Source organism: Leptonychotes weddellii, chromosome 1, assembly GCF_054177405.1.
Source record: "Leptonychotes weddellii isolate Sample4059 chromosome 1, ASM5417740v2, whole genome shotgun sequence".
Lineage (NCBI taxonomy): Eukaryota > Metazoa > Chordata > Mammalia > Carnivora > Phocidae > Leptonychotes > Leptonychotes weddellii.
In genome coordinates this window covers 528,493-540,028 of record NC_138369.1, presented here as the reverse complement: position 1 = coordinate 540,028, position 11,536 = coordinate 528,493, and the positions used below count along the sequence as shown (strand labels likewise).

Here is an 11,536-nt window from a genome sequence, read left to right as displayed (position 1 = left end):
CTTCCCTCGGGGTGGAGTTTGGGCGGGCAGGGGGCGGAGGGCCGGGCGGCCGGTGACGCAGGCGGGCCCCCGCCCCTGCCTGCAGGCCAGGGCCCTGGGGCGCCTTGGGATCTGGGCCACCCACCCCTTAAGCCTCGCCTCGTATACTGGGGGTCGCTGCTGAACCCAGGGTCACAAACGGCTTCGCTGATGGGCCGGATCCCCAGGACGGGGTTTCGGGTGCACAGGTTGGCTCCCGCCCCACCCCCCTCCCTGCCGCTCTAGGGTCCGGTGCTTCCGCCTGGGGGCGCCCGCGTGGGGGTGTGCAAGGGAGGGGGGTGCCTGAGTCAGCGGCCACAGTCCAGGAAAACAGGCTGGAGTCACCTGCCTGTTGTGGGGGTGCCCCAGCCAGCTGCCCCGGCAGCCTGGCCTCCTGCATCCCTTAACGGTGACCTCAGAAGACATTTATGGAGCGATTAACCTGCGCCAGGCCAGCCTGGTGCAGCCAGCCACCACCCGCCGCGCTGTGACCTTTTGGAGCCTGTTTCTGCGGCTCTCCATGGCTGCAGAGGGATAGAATCCAGCACGGCTCACTCTGGGGCCCCGAGTGGGGGGCTTGGGGGTGGGCAGATCACCCTACCCATTTCACAGACCAGGTAACTGACACCACACAGCAGCAGATGAAAATGTGGCAGGTCCTGTTTCTCCCAGCACGTTGCTCTGGGTTGGGAACTTTTTGAGGATGACCCTGATTGGTGTGGGGCCCTCTCAGTCCTCCTGCTCCCTCTGCCCAAAGGAGGGGACCCCAGGACCTACTCGCCTGCCCCTTGTCCATTTATCTGGTTTCTCACTTTATCTGGCCTGACCACCTCCACCTCCACCCTAGTAGTGGGCACCCCTCCCAGGGCTGTGTTCCTTTCCAGGTCCCCATCCTGCTCCCACCCTGCTCCTGCAGCCTCTGACCCGCCCCCTCCCACACTCACCGTCATACCCACACCCAGAGGCTCCCAGCCCCACAGGGTCAGGAAACCTTTGGGAGGGGGTCGCTGGGGGCTGGGATTGAGGGATGGATTTGGCGGGACAGAGGACGGTGATCCAGAAAGTGAGGCAGCCGTGCAAAGCTCAGGCTTGAGGGAGTGCTGGAGCCTGGAGATTAGGTTGTGGGGCCACCGCTGAAGGCCTTGGAGGGCCCTGCTGCCAGAGGAACATGGGGGTGGCAGAGAGAGCTGTGCGCTCTGAAGCCGGAGCATCTTGATGTTGGAGGGGCTCCAGATGGAGCAGGTGGTGCTGGGTCAAGGATTTGTAGCCAGGGTAGCCAGGGCTGTGTGATCGCAGGTGGGTCTGAGACCTCGCCCTTCAGGTTACCAGCAGAGTAGCGGGTCCTCCCAGAACAGGGGCCCCGAGGGTTCATGCACATCTAGGGGTGGGACATTGCTCTCAGGAAAGGACCACAGCCCCAGCCTGGCTCTACAGGTCCAACTTAAAAAACACACTAAGTCAATCCACTTCCTCCTTTTTTACGTGTTTATTCCGTGCTCTAGTCAGTCCCTGGGTGTGAGAACACGCGCAGTCCAAGGGGACCTCCTTCCTCAAAGAGGATCAAACCTTTATGTGAGCCTGCCTTCAAGGAAAGGGTTGTGACCTCCGGTTGCTGGTCGTATGACCCACTCTACCCCAGATGCCTCCACCCCAGGACAAGGCCTCGGCCAACACACGCTGTTCCTGCAGGCCCACATCAGGCGTGGGCATCCCTAAGGCTCCAAGGCTCACACCTCCCCCAGGAGGCCTCTTTGTGCTGAGAAATCTTACCTATGTCCAGAGCTGCACCCCCAGCCAGAGGCTGAGATCTCTCTGGGAACAGGGGTACGGCTAGAGGGACTGCTGGTGTGGGCGGTGCTGGTCCAGCGGCTTCGCTGAGAGCATAACTGTTGTGATCGTGCCGCCGCGTTCCCTCAACCACCACTTGAACCCCCTACCCTGTCCTTGGTCCAAGGCCTGACCAGGAACTCTAGGACCTAGGCTTCAAAACACACAACAGGGAGGAGTGGGCCTGCACCTGTGAGCCCATGGCTGTCAGCGTTCTCTGGCCTGGGGGTTCCTGGGAAAGTGGGGGCCAGCTCCTTGGGCCTACCAGCCTGAGTGGGGGACCCAGAGAGAAAGCCTGCATAGCTGTGAGCTGGTCTGGAGGCCCCACAAGCATGGCTCCTGCCACACTGAGCGCCAGTGAAGCCATGGGACAGTCACTCGCATGGGACCGTGACACACGAATACACAGCCCATCTGTGCTGACAACGTGCCCAGGGAGGGCCTCCCTGTCACCTCCAGGCTGCCAGTGACACATGGGAAGGCCCAGACTCTCCTGCACACTCACCCCCCTGGAATCCCCTGCCACCCTGCTCAAGCCCAGGGCTATGTAAGGGAGGTGAGGAGACCCCTTCCCTCAGAGTCTCCTGCTGGCCACCTGCAGCAAGCTTCTGGGCCAACCCTGTGCTTGCAAAAGGGAAGAAATGGAGCAGCACAGAAGCTGCCCCCGCCCAGCTGCCCCACCCCATCTGGGGCCAGCCCAGGGGCCTGGATGGCACAGAGGTGCCAACACCACCAGGGATGAGGCGCACGGCCAGCCAGGGCCACCCACAGGCCGGGTGAGCAGAGGGCTGGGCCTCTGTGGGAGCAGGCAGGACCCGCCTCTTCCCAGCGTGGCTGGGGCGGGCCGGGGAGCCCACAGGGCAGATGGCACAGCCTGAAACCTGGCAGAGCCCCAGGAGGCTGTCCAGCAGCCCAGGCCTGGCCCGGGAGCTGGAGCCACGCCCCCGCGGGGCCAGCAACTTGTGCCAATCCCCACCCTCTTGGGATGATGGCAAACAGCCTGCCCCCCACCTACCCTGGTTTCATGGGCTATGCCCCCTGCACACCCCTACTCCCCAGTTTACTAAACCCCCCGAGGACCCCTCGGGCCCCAGCTTCCAAACCCTGGAGGCTGAGGCTGGCATTTAATGCCTTATCCCACCGCAGGGGCACGCAGAGCTCAAAGACCAGGCAAGATCCTGAAGACACAGTCCCAGGCAGGACACAAAACCAGCATACACAAGTCAGGTCCCTGGTTTTTAATGGGGGGCTCAAGCCGGGGGCAGGCTGTCCCACAGAGGTGACTGGGAGCTGAAGTCTCCACGGCAGGGTCTACAGAGTCAGAGGGATGGCGGGTGGCACATCAGGCTGGGAGGGAGGGGGCTGGAAGGTGGGAAGAGAGCCCATGGTGGGGGGGTACACACAGCCCCCCCCTCAAAAAGCAGAGCAGGTCTCTGGGCTCACCCCCAGCCACCAGGCCTGCCAGCCCTGGCAAGGAGCCTGTTTCCTGGGTTTGACGGGTTAGCTCTCTTGGCAGAAAACTAGAACCGTGCTGCCCCCTGGCGGCCTTCTCTGGCAAGACCGCTTCCTCCACAGGAGAACGAACCCCTTTAGGCGGCTTGCTGACCTTCCTCCCCACCCCCCCACCCCCCACCGTCAGACTGGACCCGCGTGAGCTGGTTCAGCCTGCCCAGGACATCCTCTGCCCAGTTCTGGGCCTCGGTTTCCCTGCTGGCAAGGGCCACGCACCGCCTACTCAAGAGCTTTCACCAGGGCCTCGTTGGCCTCGATGCGGATTTGGATCTCAGCCCTGGAGGCCTCATCTGCTGCCCCTGACAGCTCCGACTGCGCCTTCTCCAAGTTCACCTTGGCTGCCTGCAGGAAGTGGGCAGTGGGTGAGAGCCAAGCAGCGACCCCAGCCTGGTGCCTGCCCCTCCACCAAACTCAAGGTCCCTTCCCCGAAGCCCATGATCTTTAGGACGACCCAGCCTCCTAGGCACACCAGTCTCTCCTGGGACACTCACCCCCACATCCAGCATGTCCAGCGTCACGGCCTCTTCGGCCAGCAACTGGACTGAGGAATCAGCATTCACGGTGACGGAACCACTGCTCACTACAGAAAGAGAAAGACGTAAGACCTCCACACCCAGCCGTAAGTGACATGATCACCCCCAAACCAGAGAAATGGCTCCACAGGGTGGCCCTAGAGTCTAGCATGGGAAACAGACAGCTGGAGAGAATGAAAGATGCACCGGGGGCCCAGGAGCACCCACTGGGGGTTGGACACAGAGAATAGAACCTTATTCCTTCACCCACCAGTCCATCAGCTAAGCTAGGATCAGGGATGATCCGGGAGCTGGATTTGAATCCTGGCTGTCCCTCCAAGTTGTGACGGAGAAGCACTTCTTGGGATCCAGGATCCTACACCTTCTCTTAATCGGCTCCTCCCGCACAGGATTTGACTTCTCTCTCAGACACCTGTCCCCCACCCCCACCCTGCCTCCTTACAAACTCCTTAACCCCATGTTCGCCCTAGGTACTGTTCTTTTATCAGCTCTATGATCTGAGACTGAGACCGGCCTAATGAAGTATGAGGCCCCTACCCAGCTCCATGCCACTGGACTCACCGAAGTATTTGGAGGTGGTGCCATCCTCAGCATGGACAACAACCAGCCCTGGCCGCAGGACCTGCAGGGTGGGCACGTGGGCCGCAAGGATGCCAAAGGCTCCTGTCTGCGTGGGCACATCCACTTGTCGGACGTTGGCACCGTTGAAAAACACCTGGAAAAACACAGGGCATGCGTCACTGCAGGCCAGTCTTCCAGTGCTCGGGACGGGCTCCCCTGCAGGGCAACGGTCAAAGGCGGGAGGGAGCACTGATGCGGAACACGGAGGCGGTCACGCTGGGGCGGAGACTTCAGTTTCGGTGCCCCGCAGCATCTCAGTGCCGGCATCTAGCCCAGAGCCCGTCCACACAGAAATGCCGCAAGAGCACAAAAGGCGCACCGACCCAGGACAAGTGCCCGCGGCTCCGGGACCTGCGGGACGGGGCGGGGGGCGGGGAGGTCCAGTCCTTGGGGGTTGGGATTCCAGAGAAAGGTTACGGAACTCGGAAGACTTTATAGGGCTCGGGTTCCAGACCCCAAGGAAGAGCGTAGGGCGCGGATCAAGAGGGCGGGGCAGCGACTCTGGGGCTGGGGGGCTCGGAATCCGGACCAAACGAGACGGAGGGGGCGTGGGTCAGGGATCCCAGATGGGGTTGGGGGCCTCGGAGCCCCGGAGGCTGGGGAGCCCGGATTCCGGACGACACAGGGGAGGGGCACAGGGCGCGGAACAAGTGGGGATCGACAACCCTGAGGCTGGGGTCTCCGACTGCGGACCACTACGGGTCCGGGCTGGAGATGTCGACCAAGGCGGGGTCCCGAGACAGACCGGCATCGAACCTGCGTGGGTGAGGCGAAGGTGAAGGACATCTGTCCCGGGCCCGCAGCCGGGGCCGGAGCAGCGGCGGCCTCGGCGTAAGAGCGGGCCTGGCGTACGAGGGAACGCAGGCCGGGGCGGCGGAGGACTGCGACGGGTAGCATGGCGACGGCCGCGAGCGGACTCCAGCCGAACGCGGGCAGCCTGGAGGACGAGGAGGACGACGCCCGAGGACTTCTGGGAAGAGGAGTCCAGGCAAAGGCGCACGCGCGAACTACGACTCCCAGCGAGCCGCGCAAGACATTGCAACGACGCATTGCGCCCCGCGCGCGGCATGCTGGGGGTTGTAGTTTCCTTCCAGTCCTAGCTGCCCGCCGAGTGGTAAGATGGGATGTGTGTCAATGGGGAGGACCAGAAGCCTCCGCGGAGCAGGGGTCACTTGAATTCAAGGTTTTGGAGGCGCTCATTGGATGCCAAGCGCAAGATCCATCAAGGGGAATACCAAGATTCCGGTTCTGGTTTGGGGCAGTGGGGACGTTTATCAAACATTCAATGTAACGAATACGCAAATCATATGGCATATTAGAAGTTAAAAAGTACTTGAAAGAGAAAAGAAAAGCAGAGTTGGGGGCCAGGATGGGGTAGGCTGCGACTGTTAGACATGCAGACGTGCCGGGAAGGACATCCCAAGCGGAGGGTCTAGCGCGGATAAGCGCCCGGCGCCGCGGGCGCGGCTCGGCTGCAATCCCCGAGGGCGCCGGCAGAGGGCACTCCGCGACCGGAGATGCACTCGCCACGGCCCCGCCCGGCCCCTACCCCCGCGCGCCGTTGACGCACGGACGCGTGCGCGGGCGGCCGGGGGCTCCGCTGACGTCGTCTCGGCTCGCGCAGCCTCGCTCGCGGCGTTGACGTCACCACTCCGCCCCCGCGCTCACGCAGGTGGCGCCCCGGGCCAGACCCCCAGGCCCACTTCTTGGTCTCCGGCAAAGCGCGGAGTGTGGGTTGGGCCGGGTTGGGGCCGACACCGGGGAGGGCCCCGGCTGAGGGCGGAGGGGTGCAAGCCACAGGGGAGGTAGCGTCACTCGGGCCCGGGTCTGGGCAGGTGCGTTGCGGCGCGGTGTTGCCCCGGTGGCTCCCCAACCCCAGGGGCTGCCTGCGCCCTAGCTCTCTGCTTTCCAGTATCTGGGCCGCCTGCGGCCAACACAGAGGAAGGACCCAGGCTTAGTGCCCTGACCCCCGCCCCCTCTGGGCCGGCGCTGTGAGGGAGAGTCGGGGCATCCTGGCCCAGGGTGTGCGTGTGCAGAGAGAAGCCCCATTCGCATTTCTAGGGGTGAGTCCTGTGCGCAGTCCCACCCGTTCCCAGAGCTCCGGACCCCACATGGAGGCAAGCCTAATCTACCGAATCAGTCGGCTTCTCGAACCCATCCACTGGACAATTTCTCTCCCATTCCTGCTCCAGGATGGCCAATGGGTAAAGGCCCCAAACCTAGGGTTACCCTGGAGATGGCCAGTGGACCCCCGTCGGCGTGGCTTGTCCACTCAGTGGGGCCACTACGGCCACTATCACCGGTTTGCATGGCCCAGCCTCCTCCCCTGTCCTCCAAACAGCTGGGTTCACACAGAGCCAGAGGCACCATGTCATTCTCCTGATGGGAACCACAAGACGGCTTTCCTGTTCCCTCCAACACAACACGTTGAACTACAAACATAGTTTCGTACCTCAGGTCCTTTGCACATTCGGCCCCTACTCGCTTGAGCCCGCCTTTCCTGGGTATTTATGCACTTAAGCACGTCCTGTCTTCAGTGTGCCAGCCCTGTGCCATTCCCGGGGACCCAACTCCTGCCTTGGACGGAACTCACCCTGTAGTGAGGGAAGGGGTGAAGAGGGACACAACATATTGGAGCAAAGAACAGGCGACACGAAGTCCACGGAAAGGGGCAGGGGACTGAAGTGTGGGGTGGGAATTGCTGTTACCAAAGGTAGCCAAGAGGAGATGCACTGACACTTGACCATTTAGGGAAGAGTTGAAGGAGGCCAGGAGTGCATCTTGAAGCTGAGCGGGGAAAGAGTCCGCGAGGCTCAGCACCTACAAGTGCAAAGGCCCTGAGGTTGAAGTGGTAGCGTCAATTTTCACTGGAGGGGAAAGGCATGACATTGCGTTGAGCATAGGGCCAGGTGGGCTGGGCTAGAACCCAGACCACGCTGGTGCAGGTTGGTGTCCTCAGCATCTAGAAGGACAAGACACGATTTTCTGAGATGGAGAATGGGGAGCAGCTTTGGGGTTCACCAGTCATGGAGTTTCTGCCAGAGTAGTCCTGATGTCACCCGGGCTGGGCAGGCCATGGTGGCATTCAGCACAGATAATATTCTATTATTTTCACTCATTGTTTGTTCCAACAAGGCAGCGCGCCTGGTGAACCTGACAATGCCACGTATTAGGGAAGAAAAGGGGGGGCATGTCTCCAACCCCCCCAAACTGTGCATCCTGATGTCCCCCACGTTGGGGGACGCGAAGGAGGGGAAACCGATGGACCCGACTCCTCCCCTTCGTTCCCCGTCCCTCCGGACCCTGGGAAGGGTCAGGAGCTGTGTCGCAGGGGAGGGGGTGGAGACTCAGCCGCCGCGGGAGACAGCCGCTCCGCGTGAGGAGGGGGCGTCCGGAGCGAGGCTCCGCCCCCCACTCCCGCCGGAAGGGAAGGGGAGGCGGTGGCCGGCGCGCAGCGAGCCAGACGCGGCGGCGAGCGCGGCGGGGGCGGTCGGCCCGGGACCGGGTGGCACCCAGCGGGTCGGAGCGGGCTCGCCGCCAACGCGGTCACGTGCGCGGTCCCTCCTCTTGCGCCTGCCTCCCCCGCGCGCCGCGCTCTCCATTCATAAATTCTCCGCCTGCTCCGCGGCCACCGGGCACCGGAGCCCGCCGGGAACGCCGCGCAGCCGCCCGCCCGCCCGCCCCCCATGGGCCGCGCGCCCCGGCGCTGAGGTAGGCGCGGCGGGCCCGGGGATACGCCAAGGCGGGCGGGGGCAGGCCGGGGCCGCCCGGCCCATGGGATCGCCGCCGGCTCCGGACCACCGGCCCTTTCCGCGAGGCGGCGAGGCCGGAGGGAGGGAGTGGGGGGAGCCGGGGAGGGCGTGGGGGCCACTCTGCGGGGCTCTGCATCCCCCGTTAGTGGCCTGGAGAAGGACCCCCCGCCACACCCTTCCCCAGCCTCAGTTTCCCCTGTGAGATGCAGCGAGGGCGATGGCGTCTCCGTCTCCTGGGTTAGCCCGCAGCGGAGATGTGTCCGGAGTCCGGCTCTCTGCCTCTCCTTGAGGGCTCTCCATCCCGTCCCGGGGCCGGTTGGGGGCGCGGGTATGGGCGCGGTGGCGAGCGAGCTCGGGGAGGACCGGCTGGACCTCAGGGGCGGGCCCGTGGGGAACGTCCGCCCTCGGGTCTGGTCCCCGCCTACCCCAGGAGTCCACCTCTCTTCCCCCTCGGCTGCCTGCCATCTTTTCTGATCTCCTGTCGCGGTCCCTGCGCTTCTGCCCCCTCCCCCTCCAGCCGGAACTCATTTCCCGACCTACATATGCGCGCCCATCCCCCTTTAGGATCCCGGGCAGCCACGGTCATTCTCGGACCGGAGCTGTGAGAACACCTCGCTTTCGCCAGGTCTCCCCCACCCCCACTCTCTGGGCCTGTTTCCCCTGCTGTCGAGTGGGGTTAACACCCGAAAGGGCTGGGGACGCTGGAGCCTGTGCACTGGCTCACCCTTTCCTCTGGGGAAGGACCGAACGCGCGCCCTGCCTACTCAGGGCTGCGGGTCATCCCGGCCCAGATTCTGCTCCCTGAGATTCCAGCGTGCAGTCCCCGGTCCTTCCCACCGGGAGGAGGGGGCGTTGAGGGGGGGCAGTCAGGTGCAATGTCCAGGCAGTCCCTTTCCCGAGGGCTGAGCTCCCCTCCCCCGGCCTCAGTTTACCCCTAGCGTGAAGCAAACGTGGAGGTTGGCCTGCTCAGCCAGAGAAGCTGCTCGCGGAGGCGCAGGGCCCCGCGCTGAGCACTGGCGGGGAGGCGGCTGCAGCAGCCATCTTGCCGCCCAGGACCGGCTCAAGCCGCCCTGCAGGAGGCCTCCCTCCCCCGCGCCCCCTCCTCTCCCCAGTGCGCCCTGGCAACACCCCCCCCCCGCTCGGCCTGCTCGCTCAGTCGCCATGGGAACCAGATTCTTCAGGGCTGGGAACAGATGCGCCTTCTTTGGCCTTTTCGCTCCCACTAGCACTGGGTGGAGGGGGGCAGCTACCTCCCGGAGTCGTGACTTGGTAGTCACTGAGCTCAGTCCCTCCGCCCCCCTCCACGATCCTAGTACCACTCCCCCGTAGAACCAGTCTCCCGGGGCTGCGACAGCCCCCTCCTACCCCCTGATGCGGCTGGCAGGGCCCCTGAGGGCTCACGGTAGTGAACTGACATCCTCGGCGTCCCTCTTCCCCCAGGAGTGCTTCCCCTTTTCTGGGCAGGGTTCCCGGGCAGCTGCGACCTTGCCGGGCCGGCCCCACCGGCTGGGGAGGTGGTGGATAGCACACACCTCCCCCGTTTTACACACGGGGACACGGAGGTCCCGGCGCGGATCTAAGCGGGGTGGGGGCTGCCTCGGGGCTCTCCTCCACCTCTCCGTGAGTCACCGCCCCATGTGGACTCCTGCTCCCTCTCCCGGGGAGCTGGGAGGGGGAGGGGACAGAGGAGCTGGTCTGAGCAGGCCCTGCCCCCCCAGGCCCCTCCTCCTAGCTTCACGATGCAGCCCACGCCCACCACGGCCACTGCCGCCGGCGCCGCCACCACGGTTGCCCTGACCTCGAGGTGGGACAACGCCACCGGCAGCCCCACCGTGAGTGAGGGGGACGGATGGAGTGGGGGGCTGGGCCGGGCGGGCCTCCGGAGGCCGCGCCCGGCGGTCCTGACCCCTGCCGGCCCACAGGCGGAGCCTGACCCCATCCTGGACAACTACGTGCTGCTGGTGGTGGTCATGTCGCTCTTCGTCGGTGGCGCGCTAGTGGTGCTGTCCGGCGTGCTGCTCCTATGCAGGCGCTGCTGGGAGGCCCACCGGCGCTTCAACAGGTGCGCAGCCCGCCCACCCCAGCGGCCTCCCCGGGCCCCTGCGCGCCTGGAGCCGGGTGATCGTGAGCGCGCGTGCGCGCGCGCGCTGGTAGCACGCGTGTGTGTCAGCCTGTGTGGTGTTGGGGGCCTGCTTCTAAGTGCCTGGGGAGCACGCTGTGTCCCCTGGGGCCTGGCCCAGTGAGCTCGGGTCCCGGCAGGTGGGCCCTCCGTCCCACCTTGCTGCCCTGCGGTCCCTCCCCAGAGCGACGGAGGAAGCAGAGAAGACCACCACCACCTACCTGGACAACGGTGCTCACCCGGCCCAAGGTGCGGCGCCCCGCCAGGCCCGCCCCCAGCCCGTTTGCCCGCCCCCCCGCCCGCCCCCTCGGGCCGCCTGACCGGCTGTGTCTGTCTGTCTCCCCCACCAGACTGGGCGCAGCTCGATTCCGACTCATCTCTGTTTCCTTAGAGCCCGCGCGTAGGTGCTCACAGGCGCGTGCTGAGCGAGTGAGTGTGTGAGCGGATGTGTGAGTGCCCGCCCTGCCCCCTGCCCCGTCCCAGCCCTCAGTCGGGCCCCACCCCTCGCCCCCTCCCCGACCCACCCCAGCCGGCCGCCCGCCCAGCGCCAGCCCAGCGCCAGGCGAGGCCCGCCCGGGGCCCACCCTCTGCACTCTCCTCGCAGACCCCGACTTCAGGGGGGAGGACCCTGAGGGCCAGGATGCCGAGACGGAGCGCTTCCTGTCCACCAGCTACACCGGCCGCCGGGTGTCCTTCAATGAGGCAGCCCTGTTTGAGCAGAGCCGGAAGTCACAGGACAAGGGCCGCCGGTAAGGGGCGGCACAGCAGGAGGGGACCCTGTCCCCAAGGGAGGCCACAGAGCCTGGTGCCCTGTGACTGGGCTCACTGCGGGGTGGGTGCTGGCCTTGCTCTCCCCCATGGTGGAGCCAGGGACAGCAGCAGGTGTGGGCTCAGGGTTCAGGCTGAGCATGGGGGCTGGCTGGCATGGTGACAGGCAGCCATGCCGGGCGCAGGTACACCCTGACGGAGGGGGACTTCCACCACCTGAAGAATGCCCGTCTCACCCACCTGCACCTACCACCCCTCAAGATCATTACAATCCACGAGTGCGACCTGGGTGAAGTCAGCACAACCACCCCTCCCCACGCTGCTGCCACCCCCAAGGCCAACCTCGCCATATTCCAGGTGAGTATATGAGTGGCAGCCAGCCCGGG

General features: G+C 65.1%; 2 protein-coding genes across 8 annotated transcripts in view; one reads left to right on the top strand and one right to left on the bottom strand.

The window, feature by feature from the left end:
- Positions 1 to 3,068: 3,068 nt before the first annotated feature.
- On the bottom strand, positions 3,069 to 5,492 carry ATP5F1D (ATP synthase F1 subunit delta). Its single transcript, XM_006740774.3, has 4 exons — positions 5,268 to 5,492; positions 4,452 to 4,605; positions 3,849 to 3,937; positions 3,069 to 3,699 (listed from the first exon to the last, which is right to left on the bottom strand). The coding sequence occupies exons 1-4, from the start codon at positions 5,406 to 5,408 to the stop codon at positions 3,577 to 3,579; spliced, it is 507 nt and encodes a 168-aa protein (XP_006740837.2). The 5' UTR covers positions 5,409 to 5,492; the 3' UTR covers positions 3,069 to 3,576.
- Positions 5,493 to 6,315: 823 nt separating this feature from the next.
- The window catches only part of CBARP (CACN subunit beta associated regulatory protein), a 10,584-nt gene continuing 5,363 nt past the window's right edge, over positions 6,316 to 11,536 (top strand). For 2 of the 7 annotated variants that reach the window (XM_081824344.1, XM_081824283.1), the window contains exons 1-6: positions 8,099 to 8,222; positions 9,996 to 10,095; positions 10,186 to 10,325; positions 10,567 to 10,631; positions 10,987 to 11,131; positions 11,336 to 11,507. In XM_081824344.1, coding sequence (XP_081680470.1) covers positions 10,003 to 10,095; positions 10,186 to 10,325; positions 10,567 to 10,631; positions 10,987 to 11,131; positions 11,336 to 11,507 — 615 coding nt within the window. In that variant the 5' untranslated portion in view covers positions 8,099 to 8,222; positions 9,996 to 10,002. Of the gene's footprint in view, positions 8,223 to 9,995; positions 10,096 to 10,185; positions 10,326 to 10,566; positions 10,632 to 10,732; positions 10,832 to 10,986; positions 11,132 to 11,335; positions 11,508 to 11,536 lie in introns of those variants that run through there. The other 5 variants (XM_081824407.1, XM_081824156.1, XM_081824088.1 and 2 more) reach the window with 5 other exon arrangements.